General features: G+C 41.5%; 1 protein-coding gene across 1 annotated transcript in view; it reads left to right on the top strand.

The window, feature by feature from the left end:
* Nucleotides 1–1,344: 1,344 nt before the first annotated feature.
* LOC112068464 (unconventional myosin-Vc-like) overlaps nt 1,345–13,639 on the top strand; it is a 42,432-nt gene continuing 30,137 nt past the window's right edge. The window contains 17 exon segments of the mRNA XM_070438167.1: nt 1,345–1,548; nt 2,027–2,137; nt 2,791–2,962; nt 4,496–4,640; nt 4,940–5,096; nt 5,596–5,739; nt 5,990–6,071; nt 6,301–6,408; nt 8,918–9,024; nt 9,771–10,036; nt 10,196–10,277; nt 11,252–11,297; nt 11,300–11,391; nt 12,141–12,191; nt 12,461–12,550; nt 13,033–13,116; nt 13,371–13,502. Coding sequence (XP_070294268.1) covers nt 1,522–1,548; nt 2,027–2,137; nt 2,791–2,962; nt 4,496–4,640; nt 4,940–5,096; nt 5,596–5,739; nt 5,990–6,071; nt 6,301–6,408; nt 8,918–9,024; nt 9,771–10,036; nt 10,196–10,277; nt 11,252–11,297; nt 11,300–11,391; nt 12,141–12,191; nt 12,461–12,550; nt 13,033–13,116; nt 13,371–13,502 — 1,896 coding nt within the window. The 5' untranslated portion in view covers nt 1,345–1,521.

Genomic DNA, 13,639 nt, shown 5'->3' with positions numbered 1-13,639 from the left:
CTCCAAAACAATTCCAGCATCCAAACTGCATGTATACATGCGCCATTTGTTGAATGGAAAAAAACTAAAATAATAATGACGTTTAGCTATTGATTAGGCCTACATTAAATGATGCGTCTTGCTGACAAATTTAATGTACTAAGGGGTAACTAGAACAATGTGTAATTGCTGACACAAAAAAAAAGCAACATTTGGAAAACATTTAGTATTTGGATGAAGCTCATGCTTAGACAAATAAACTATAAAGGGAAATAAATGGCTACAGTTTACACTTTTTTGACCCCCCCCCCAGAAAATAAAAAAATGAATCGGTCTTCTCATGAGAACGTCTGTATCATCCGAAAGGTTTGGCCTACTAACTAATATGACCACTATAGAAAGGGGAGACTCTTACGAACACGATGGAGTGTTCTCCATTTTGCTCGACGGGACTCGTCAGAAGTCGGTAACGCTGATGCAGGGGCGCATCCCCCCCAAGTTCTGAAATTAAATGTTTGTCCCCCCACCAGAACATCTAGCCGCTCAAAAGCACCCTTACCTGCCGATCTATAAATGATGTCTCTGTAATCTAGCATGGGTAGGATGGTCATCTGAATCAGGGTTAGTTTGGCTGCTGCTGAGTTATTCTGACACTCTCTGTCGTCCTCAGCCCCCCCCCCCTATTTGAAACATAGTGCGTCACAGTGGTTGTTTTAGTTACTCATGACTATAATTCAATAAATGTGTTTGTGTTTGTTGACCATGCGGCTGGTAGCCTAGTGGTTAGAGCGTAACCGGAAGGTTGCAAGATGAATCCCTGAGCTGACAAGGTAAAAAGCTGTTGTTCTGCCCATGAACAAGGTAGTTTACCCAATGTTCCAAGACCGTCATTGAAAATAAGAATTAGCTGACTTGCCTACTTAAATAAAGGTAAAAAAATGACACGTCACCTTTAAACAGTGTTTTCTCATGCACCTTTATATTGTGGGTTTGCAGTTGGAATAAAATATGGTGAAAGCTATTTGGAAATACAATTGAAATAAATGTGCTATAAATACTGAGATCAACTTTTTAAAATTGGTGCGTGAGACACGCGTGATGGATTAATATCACACAACCACGTACTATGAAAAAGTTTTGGAGAAATATAGGCTACATTTACGTCTGTATCCCATGCCCTGAGTAAACGCAAGGCGCATGCGCCGTAGAATCACCCTCTCAATTTAAAGCTTGCGGAGGTATAATGTATCCTGTTTATATTATCGTCTTGAGTCCTTGATCAAATGAACACGCCTGTAAAGCTGCTGTCATAAGACTGATGGGCGGGACGAGGAAGACCAAGTCCACCTCACAGGTGAAGACAGACACCTGGGGAAGTTGTCTACTTTCACAAATCGTTCTGCACCGGCGCACAACTGGGCTTCAATATGTTGTGGACATAAGGAACCTCATGTTGATAATAAGGGAATGTACAGTATCGATTCGCACTTGACTGTAAATAAATATTTTGTATGCTAAACGCACGGATTGTTATGCGTTACCATGGCTTTGTCGGAACTCTATACGAAGGTGAGGAAATTATACGAAAGAAAAAGTGATAACGTGTTTTTAACTCATTTAATCTTCCTACAGAATCTCCATCGCTTTGTTGACACACCTGCTCAAAATGGTGACAGATTCATTTTACAATGTACTCTGCTTTCGGTTGAGCGTCTGTTAAACGAATGTATGGCCGGCATTTTTAATTGTACATGATGACAATTAAACCCGCATGAATTCCTTTACAACTGACGTATGGTACAGTACACACTGTAATGATGACGTCACGTCAACCTTGGGAGAGTTTGGGGAATTATTATGGTAGGACATCTTGAAAATAATACATTGCAATTGCATTACAACTAATACATGACAAAGATGGTGTTACATAAAGTCGCCAGTTTGTAGGCTACTGTAATTGTATTTAGCAAATGAAAGGGAATGGGTCACATAAATGTGACATGACATAGAAATACAAATTCATGCATTAATTAATTTGCTCCTTCAGTACAACAGAGTGTGGATACCGGATGCAGAGCATGTCTGGAAGTCAGCAGAGATCCTGAGAGACTTCAAACCTGGAGAAGAGGCTTTAGAACTGCAGCTTGAGGATGGCACTGTAAGTACTGAACACAGAGACTACAAACTGTAGACCATACAGTTCTCTGTCTGCACTGTAAGTACTGAACACAGAGACTATAAACTATAGACTATACAGGTCTCTGTCTGCACTGTAAGTACTGAACACAGACTACGAACTGATAACATACAGGTCTCTGTCTGCACTGTAAGTTACTGAACACAGAGACTATAAACTATAGACCATACAGTCTCTGTCTGCACTATAAGTACTGAACACAGACTACGAACTATAGACTATACAGGTCTCTGTCTGCACTGTAAGTACTGAACACAGAGACTATAAACTATAGACTATACAGGTCTCTGTCTGCACTGTAAGTACTGAACACAGACTATAAACTATAGACTATACAGGTCTCTGTCTGCACTGTACTGTATGTGCAGTCTCAGTTGGAATGGCGATATACTCTTGCATTATAATTCATTTATTGTGAGAATCTTTCATTGATCTCTGAACTCATTACTTTCACTCATCTTCTATCTGTCAGTGACAAGAATAGGAATTGTGAAAGGCCTAAAAGTCTGCATTTCAACATGTTTTTTTTAGTCCAGGACCAGGCTTAGTCTGTGTCTGGGAAACTGTCCATAGAGCCTTTACATCGCCAGAATCATACTGTTTTTTCTCTGTAGGAGATGGTGTACCCCCTGGACAAATCCAGTCCTCAGCTCCCTCACCTCCGCAACCCTAATATCCTGGTGGGATCGAATGACCTGACAGCTCTCAGCTATCTCCACGAACCTGCCGTACTACACAATCTCAAAGTGCGCTTCGTGGAGTCCAACATCATCTACAGCTACTGTGGTACTAATGGGACATCTTTGTTTTACTATTCGTCTGCTGTCTTTACTGAACGTAGACGGAACTGGAAATGTCATGTCTGTGTAACGGATGTGAAATGGCTAGCTAGTTAGCGGGTACGCGCTAATAGCGTTTCAATCAGTTACGTCACTTCCTCTGAAACCTAGAAGTAGTGGTTCCCCTTGCTCTGCAAGGGCCGCGGCTTTTGTGGAGCGATGGGTAACGATGCTTCGTGGGTGGCTGTGTTTGATGTGTGCAGAGGGTCCCTGGTTCGTGCCCGTGTCGGGGCGAGGGGACGGTCTAAAGTTATACTGTTACATCTGGGTGATGAGTTGTGGTTTGGCGTTTGTGTAAAATGTCCATGCCGAGTTGTGAAAAATAGTATACAGCTATTCTATTGTATTGTATTATATTGTATTGTATGGTATTCTATTTTATTGTATTGTATTGTATTCTATTCTATTATATTGTATTGTATTGTATTATATTATATTGTATTATGTGGTATTCTATTTTGTTGTATTCTATTATATTCTATTCTATGCTATTCTATTATCTTATATTCTTTTGTATTCTATTCTATCATATTGTATTCTATTGTATTCTATTTTATTGCATTCTATTGAATTATATTCTATTATATTCTATTGTATTCCATTGAATTATATTMTATTMTATTATATTCTATTGTATTATATTGTATTGTATTGTATTCTATTCTGTTTTATCCTATTGTATTCTATTGTATTATCTTATATTATATTCTGTTGTATTCTATTGTATTGTATTGTATTGTATTCTATTATATTCTGTTATATTATATTCTATTGTATTATTCTATTATATTGTATTCTATTGTATTATCTTATATTCTGTTGTATTCTATTGTATTGTATTATATTGTATTATATTCTATTCTATTGTATGCTATTGTATTCTATTATATTCTATTGTATGCTATTGTATTCTATTATATTCTATTGTATGCTATTGTATTCTATTGTATTCTATTGTATTCTATTGTATTCTATTGTATTCTATTGTATTCTATTCTATTGTATTCTATTGTATGCTATTGTATTCTATTGTATTGTATTCTATTATATTGTATTCTATTGTATGCTATTGTATTCTATTGTATTGTATGCTATTGTATTCTATTGTATTCTATTCTATGCTAATCTATTGTATTATATTATATTCTATTGTATTCTATTGATTCTATTTTATGCTATTGTATTCTATTGATTCTATTTTATGCTATTGTATTCTATTGATTCTATTTTATGCTATTCTATTCTATTTTGTTATATTCTATTCTATTCTATTCTATTCTATTGTATTCTATTGATTCTATTTTATGCTATTCTATTTTGTTATATTCTATTATATTTTGTCAAATCAAATCAAATTGTATTTGTCACATGCGCCGAATACAACAGGTTATATTCTATATTAGAAGCGTACTATGTGAAAGCAAGTAGGATAACTCTGACTGTACTGTATGGCCTAATGGTTTCCTTCACTCCCTTTCAGGAATCATCCTGGTGGCTGTCAACCCATACAAGCAGCTTCACATCTATGGAGATGCAGTCATTCGGGCGTACTCTGGACAGAACATGGGAGCTATGGACCCTCACATATTCGCTGTGGCAGAGGAGGCTTACAAACAGATGGCCAGGTAAGAATGGTTTCGTGGTAGTGATGCCGTCCCCCGGACCAACGCTATGCTCCTGGAGACAGCGGTTCAATCCCTGAGTACCCCCCCCCCCCCCCCCCCCCCCCCCCCCCCCCACCAACTTCCTATTCTATAGCCTTTAATCTATCTTACCGTCATACATTTTAGCCCTTTGGGCATATCTGTCAATAGAACATCTCCTTAAAATGAGATCAACTGTCCAATGTTACGCAAATGAGAAGCAAAGAGTGTGACTCTGTTCTATATATTCCTACTGAGATACATACATTTTTCTTTCTCAGGAACAATAAGAACCAGTCTGTTATAGTGAGTGGTGAGTCTGGAGCGGGGAAGACTGTGTCTGCTCGGTATGTCATGAGGTACTTCGCTATGGTCAGCAAGTCTGGCAGCAAAACACGTGTGGAAGACAAAGTTCTGGCATCCAATCCAATAACTGAGGTATGTTTTTGGAATCCACAAATTTTAGCAGTGAGTTTTTTATTTTAGCTTTATATAACTAGGCAAGTCACTTCAGAACAAATTCTTATTTTCAATGACGGCCTAGGAACGAACAGTGGGTTGTTCAGGGGCAGAACAACAGACTTATACCTTGTCAGCTCGGGGAGTCGATCTTGCAACCTTTCGGTTACAAGTCCAACGCTCTAACCACTAGGCTCTAACCACTACGCTGCTGCCCCAGTTCACGTTACATGTAACCTCACAGTATGTCAAGGAGTAATTTTAGGTAATCTGTGGATTTGATAATCTGTCGATAAAGGAAAGAAAGGCTCACAGTTCTAACGTGATAATCGGACAGATAATGTCCGGTGTGCCACAGAGTGTTCGAGGCACAGATTGGCCTCATCAGCCACCGTACTTCCCTTAAGTCTTAATCTACAATGCGTGTTGATTATCATCAGCTACGTATGTAACCTGTGTTTTTTGTTGTTGTTGTCAGGCTATAGGAAATGCCAAGACGACCAGGAACGACAACAGCAGTCGCTTTGGGAAGTACACAGAGATCAGCTTCGACAGGAGATATCAGATCATCGGGGCCAACATGAGGACGTATCTCCTGGAGAAATCTAGAGTGGTTTCCCAGGTCATACGTCACATACTTGATTCTCTGATTATATGTGGTCTATAACGTAGGGGTTGTTGTTAGCTACTGTATAGTTGGATCATGTTTAAAAATATGAAGGCTTCAGTGAATCATTCTAGCCTGATTCCAGATCCGTTTGTGTTGTCTTGCCATCTCCTTGCCATGACAACGACCATAGGAGTTGGCAAGACAACACGAACAGATCTGGGACCGGACCATCATACAGTAATACTACCATTTTACTTTTCAGTCAGAGAACGAGAGAAACTACCACATCTTCTACCAGATGTGTGCCTGTGCAGAGCAGTCTGAGTTCAAGAGCCTGAGATTGTGTGAGTTTCATTTAACCACTATTTTCAAAAGGTTATTCTCATTGAGGGTTAAACCTGTGTAGTGACTGGAGAAGGAAGGAACAGGAAGGAACAGTTCACTTTTACTGTATTTACACGATAGGCGCATCATACAGCCACAAATAGTCCATGAATGTTATCATCTTATTTATTTAATCTTTATTGAACCAGGCGAGTCAGTTAAGGACAAATTCTTATTGTGTGTGTCTAGTGAGTGCAGAGGAGTTCAGGTACACCTGTATGGGCGGGGAGACGGGCATCGAGGGGGTGGACGACAGGAAGGACATGGAAGAGACACGCAGGACCTTCTCGCTGTTGGGTAAGAGTCATCACTTTGTTCATCACTCTTTAGGTCAACATACTGCTGTGTGAAGCAAGTTCAAGTTTTATTAGACATGTTTACACAGTGGTGGAAAAAGTACACAATTGAGTCAAAGTAAAGATACGTTAATAGAAATTTACTCAAGTTAAAGTGAAAGTCACCCAGTTAAATACTACTTGAGTAAAAGTCTAAAAGTATTTGGTTTTAAATATAGTTAAGTATCAAAAGATAATGTATTTGCGAAAGTATACTTAAGTATCAAAAGGTAAAAGCAAAAGTATAAATAATTTCAAATTCCATATATTAAGCAAACCAGACAGCAGAATGTCTTGTTATTTACATTTACAGACAGCCAGGGGCATGCTCCAACACTCAGACATCATTTATAAACAAAACACTTGTGTTTAGTGAGTCTGCCAGATCAGAGGCAGTAGGGATGACCAGGGATGTTGTCTTGATAAGTGTGTGAATTGGACAATTTTCCTGTCCTGCTGTCCTGAGTACTTTTGGGGTGTCAGGGAAAATATACGGAGTAAAAAGTACATTATTTTCTTTAGGAATGTAGTGAAGTAAAAGTAAATGTTTAAAAAATATATAAATAGTAAAGTAAAGTACAGATACCTAAAAAAATAATAATTAAGTAGTACTTTAAAGTATTTATACTTAAGTACTTTACACCACTGTATGTACAGGATACACATGGTGTACACAGTCCAATGAAAAGCTGACTTGCAGGTTCCCTCTCGATAATCAAACAACAATAAGACATAATAAAAGATAAGAATAAACAATACAATTATATTGAAGTCCTACATAAGGACACATTCATAACATGTGGTTGCTACATAAGGACACATTCATAACATGTGGTTGCTACATAAGGACACATTCATAACATGTAGTTGCTACATAAGGACACATTCATAACATGTAGTTGCTACATAAGGACACATTCATAACATGTGGTTGCTACATAAGGACACATTCATAACATGTAGTTGCTACATAAGGACACATTCCATAACATGTAGTTGCTACATAAGGACACATTCATAACATGTGGTTGCTACATAAGGACACATTCATAACATTGGTTGCTACATAGGACACATTCATAACATGTGGTTGCTACATAAGGACACATTCATAACATGTGGTTGCTACGTAAGGACACATTCATAACATGTGGTTGCTACATAAGGACACATTCATAACATGTAGTTGCTACATAAGGACACATTCATAACATGTGGTTGCTACATAAGGACACATTCATAACATGTGGTTGCTACATAAGGACCATTCATAACATGTAGTTGCTACATAAGGACACATTCATAACATGTGGTTGCTACGTAAGGACACATTCATAACATGTAGTTGCTACATAAGGACACATTCATAACATGTAGTTGCTACATAAGGACACATTCATAACATGTGGTTGCTACATAAGGACACATTCATAACATGTGGTTGCTACATAAGGACACATTCATAACATGTAGTTGCTACATAAGGACACATTCATAACATGTAGTTGCTACATAAGGACACATTCATAAACATGTGGTTGCTACGTAAGGACACATATCATAACATGTGGTTGCTACATAAGGACACATTCATAACATGTGGTTGCTACATAAGGACACATTCATAACATGTGGTTTGTACACAAGGACACATTCTTAACATGTGGTTGCTACATAAGGACACATTCATAACATGTAGTTGCTACACAAGGACACATTCATATACATGTGGTTGCTACACAAGGACACATTCATAACATGTGGTTGCCTACACAAGTGTTTATCGAATCCTTATGTACTGCTTATGAATGTGTTATGTCCTTATGTAGGTACGTCTGCAGGATCTGTCTCATCCTCCTGTCCTCTGTCCTCCTGTCCTCTGTCCTCCCTGTAGTATTTTTTTTTAAATAAAATAAAAAAATCTTTAAAATTTTATCCCATTTTCTCCCCAATTTTCGTGGTATCCAATCGCTAGTAATTACTATCTTGTCTCATTGCTACAACTCCCGTATGGGCTCGGGAGAGACGAAGGTCGAAAGCCATGCGTCCTCCGAAGCACAACCCAACCAAGCCGCACTGCTTCTTAACACAGCGCGCCTCCAACCCGGAAGCCAGCCGCACCAATGTGTCGGAGGAAACGCTGTGTACTGGCCCCTTGGTTAGCGCGCACTGCGCCCGGCCCGCCACAGGAGTCGCTGGAGCGCGATGAGACAAGGATATCCCTACCGGCCAATCCCTCCCTAACCCGGACGACGCTATGCCAAATGTGCGTCGCCCCACGGACCCTCCCGGTCGCGGCCGGCTGCGACAGAGCCTGGGCGCGAACCCAGAGACTCTGGTGGCGCAGCTAGACCACTGCGCCACCCGGGAGGCCCCTCCCTGTAGGGTTAACGGAGGACTTCCAGTTATGTCCTTATGTAGGTACGTCTGCAGGACACAGTCTCATCCCTTGTCCTCTGTCCTTCCTGTAGGGTTAACGGAGGACTTCCAGTCGGATGTGTTCAAGGTGCTGGCTGGGATTCTACACCTGGGGAATGTAGAGATCAGAGACGTCGGATCAGACAGATCATCAGTTAGTGTAAGCAGTACTCAGTTTTTACTTTGTTTTAAGTTTTACTAAGGGTTTGACTTTATGCTAGACTGACTACTTCAGATAAGATGGATCATATTTGTCTATTTTTACAGAATAATAACCCTGGTTCTCTCGTTCTCTCTCTCTCTCTCTCTCTCTCTCTCTCTCTCTCTCTCTCTCTCTCTCTCTCTTCTCTCTCTCTCTCTCTCTCTCTCTCCCACCCTCCCCCTTTTCCCTCCTCTCTCTCTCGCTCTCTCTCTCTCTCTCTCTCCCACCCTCCCCCTCTTTCCCTCCCTCTCTCTCTCGCTCTCTGTCTCTCCCCTCTCTCTCTCTCTCTCCTCTCCTCTCTCTCCACCTGCCCTCTTTTCCTCCTCTCTCTTGCTCTCTGTCTCTCTCTCACCCTCCCTCCCTCCTCTCTTTCAATTCAATTTCAATTCAATTTAAGGGCTTTATTGGCATGGGAAACATATGTTAAACATTGCCTAAGCAAGTGAAGTAGATAAAAACAATACAAATTAACAGTAAACATGACACTCACAGAAGTTCCAAAATAATAAAGACATTTAAAATGTCATATTATGTCTATATACAGTGTTGTAACAATTGTGCAAATAGTTAAAGTACAAAAGGGAAAATAAATACACATAAATATGGGTTGTATTTACAATGCTCCTCCTCCCTCCCTCCTCCCTCCTCCCTCCCTCCTCCTCCCTCCCTCCCTCCCTCCCTCCCTCCCTCCTCCCTCCCTCCAGTCCAGTGATCAACACCTAGCTGCTTTCTGTGACCTTCTCGGGGTCAGTCCTGATGGTGTTACCCGTTGGCTGTGCCATCGCAGGATAGCCATGGTGGCAGAGACGGTGGTGAAGCCGGTGCCCAGTGAACGGGCTGTGAGCGCCAGAGATGCCCTCGCCAAGCAGATCTATGCCCACCTGTTCGACTGCGTCATCCAGAAGATCAATGCAGCCCTGCAGGTGCCAGGGAAACAGCACTCCTTCATAGGAGTACTGGATATCTATGGGTAATTTGGATTCGTGACATTACTGTACATTTCAGTTGTTTAGTCGTTTGTATATTCAACTGTACAAGCACATGTTGCGATCACGATCATTGCAAGTAAAAACTTATTCAAAAATATATTAAATGTGAAAATGGCTATTTATTTATTCTCTCCTCTCAGATTTGAAACATTTAACATCAACAGTTTTGAACAGTTTTGCATCAACTACGCCAACGAGAAGCTTCAGCAACAATTCAACTTGGTATGTAACCTCACCAAGTCAACTTGGTATGTAACCTCACCAGTCTAACTTGGTATGTAACCTCACCAAGTCTAACTTGGTATGTAACCTCACCAAGTCTACCTTGGTATGTAACCTCACCAAGTCTAACTTGGTATGTAACCTCACCAAGTCTAACTTGGTATGTAACCTCACCAAGTCCAAGTCCAACTTGGTATGTAACCTCACCAAGTCCAAGTCCAACTTGGTATGTAACCTCACCAAGTCCAAGTCCAATTTGGTATGTAACCTCACCAAGTCCAAGTCCAACTTGGTATGTAACCTCACCAAGTCCAAGTCCAACTTGGTATGTAACCTCACCAAGTCCAAGTCCAATTTGGTATGTAACCTCACCAAGTCCAAGTCCAACTTGGTATGTAACCTCACCAAGTCCATGTCCAACTTGGTATGTAACCTCACCAGTCCAAGTCCAACTTGGTATGTAACCCTACCAAGTCCAAGTCCAACTTGGTATGTAACCTCACCAAGTCCAAGTCCAATTTGGTATGTGACCTCACCAAGTCCAAGTCCAACTAGGCATGTAACTTCACCAAGTCCAAGTCCAACTTGGTATGTGACCTCACCAAGTCCAAGTCCAACTAGGCATGTAACTTCACCAAGTCCAAGTCCAATTTGGTATGTGACCTCACCAAGTCCAAGTCCAACTTGGTATGTAACCTCACCAAGTCCAAGTCCAATTTGGTATGTAACCTCACAAGTCCAAGTCCAACTTGGTATGTGACCTCACCAAGTCCAAGTCCAACTTGGTATGTAACCTCACCAAGTCCAAGTACAACTTGGTATGTAACTTCACCAAGTCCAAGTCCAACTATATTTGTCTTACTGTATGTACTAAATACATTGCAATCTTACCCACTAAAGATCTTACAACAAAAACAGCAGTATGGAAAGGTTGAAACAATAATGATTTTAAAAAAAATCCTGTTTCCTCTCAGCATGTGTTCAAGCTGGAGCAGGACGAGTACATGAAAGAGGATATTCCCTGACTCTGATAGACTTCTATGATAACCAGCCGGTCATTGACCTGATTGAAGCTAAGATGGGCATCCTGGACCTGCTGGATGAAGAATGCCTGGTGAGACCAATGATGTGTATAACAAGGATGTGTTTAGTTTTTGTATGACAGGACAGTTGGGGAGTAAAGTGGATTATAGACAAGGTGGAGGGTGTTTCACACCACAACCACACACACACACACACACACACACACACACACACACACACACACACACACACACACACACAACACACCCCTACCACCCAACCAACTCCATCCCTTCCCCCTCTACCCTTTCCTCCCCCCCCCCCTCCCCCACCCACTCTTGAGATTGACTTAGCCGAACCCAAACCCCGCCCCGTAACCCACCCTCCCCGTCGCACCGCGCCTATGATCCGGCCACTCTGCGCTCGCATACGCCACCCCGCTCGAAGACCGCTACCGCGCCCACCCCCCCACCCCTCCTGCCTCACCCCCGCCCTCGCCTCCCTCCTCCCCCACTGCGCAGCATGCAACAGCCATCATTGAATACCACACACACACACACAACAACACACACACACACCACACAACACACACACACACAACACACACACACAACAAACACACGCACTCACATCTCACGCTTCACCACGGAGTACTTGTAGTGCTGTTCCAGAGCTCGGTAGCCCTGCGTACCACAGACCAGGACTGTTTGTTATGTAGTTGAACACTGTTTCATGTATATTGGAATCCGTCTCTTCTCAGCGGTGCCAGTTCCCACCAGGTACCAGATCAAACTGGCTTCAGAAGCTTGTATACATACCTGGTCTCTCATCTCTCCCAAGTTTCCCCAGGGTACAGAGTCAGAACTGGCTCAGAAGCTGTCAAACTACCGTGTCATCTCTCTCGGCTACCACGATTTTCACCTGCCGCGGCTGTAGATCAGACCACTCGCGCACTAACTCCACCCACCACAGACCGCACCATCACCACTAACCTGACCGTGATCGCCTCTCACGTCTCCTCTGCTCCAGTTCCCACCAATGGAGTCAGATCAGAACTGGCCTTCCATAAAGAAGCTGTATATTAACTACCTGTCTGATCTGTCTCTCTCACGCTCCAGTCTATTCCCCAGGGTACAGATCAGAAAACTGGTATCATGAAGATGTATAACTGACCCTGGTCTGACAACCCTCTGTTTGAGAAGCCCAGGATGTCTAACAAGGCCTTCATCATTCAACACTTTGCTGACAAGGTACAATCACAGTCACAGGCACCTTTGAGTTAATGTGGTTAAATCACAGTCACAGGCACCTTTGAGTTACTGTGGTAAAATAACAGTCACAGGCACCTTTGAGTTTTACTGTGGTACCTTCACAGTCACAGGCCCTTTGAGTTACTGTGGTAAAATCACAGTCACAGGCACCTTTGCGTTACTGTGGAACTCAGCAGCGTTGGACTGAATTCTATTTCAATTCAGTCATTTCAGGAAGCAATTGTATTTTCAGTTTTATTTCCCCGAATTGACTACATTTCAATGGAATTCAATGGAACCCAACCTTGCTTCTCGATTTTACATCAATGTATAATGTTTTTATAGTTCATAGTTATATTTTCAGGAATTTGTAAAGAAAATATATTTTCTAATAACTGATTTGAACAGTCTAGTACACCTGTTCACCAACACACACCTACAATCTGTGGCTTTGCTTTGAAATCTGTTTTGTACCGTTACAGGTAGAATATCAATGCTGGGGTTTTCTAGAGAAGAACAGAGACACATTGTATGAAGAGCTGGTGGATACCATGAGAACCAGTAAGGTATTGTCTGCTGTTCCATTCCCATAGTGTTTATTAACACACGGTCGCATGCTTAGTACATTTATATTGTTGTTTAGTACGTGTACATACAGTGGCAAGAAAATGTATGTGAACCCTTTGGAATTACCTGGATTTCTGCATAAATGTTTCATACAATTTGATGTGATCTTCATAAATCCTGCTTTCTCTTTTTCCCTTGATTGACCCATATTGGGCTGTTATGTTTGACTCCTCCTCCTCCGGAACCTTATCAGTTTCCTCTCCTGGCCAACTTCTTCCTGGAGGTGGAGCCAGATGGGTTGGGCAGTAAAGGCATCAAAGTGAGGCCTGCCCGGCCTCGGGTGAAACCAGCCAATAAGAACCACAGGACCACTGTGGGAGAGAAGGTAGGTGACCAACCATGTTTACATAGCTAAGAGGTACATAGTTAAGAGATTAGTGATTAGATACTATGTTAGTGACTGTACCCCATTTGCAATCGACTTGACATCTCCCTCCCTCCCTCCCTCCCTCCCTCCCTCCC

Source organism: Salvelinus sp. IW2-2015, unplaced genomic scaffold (assembly GCF_002910315.2).
Source record: "Salvelinus sp. IW2-2015 unplaced genomic scaffold, ASM291031v2 Un_scaffold537, whole genome shotgun sequence".
Taxonomy (NCBI): Eukaryota; Metazoa; Chordata; class Actinopteri; order Salmoniformes; family Salmonidae; genus Salvelinus; species Salvelinus sp. IW2-2015.
Note: the sequence above shows the minus strand (reverse complement) of the source record. Positions and strands in the feature narration are given on the sequence as shown.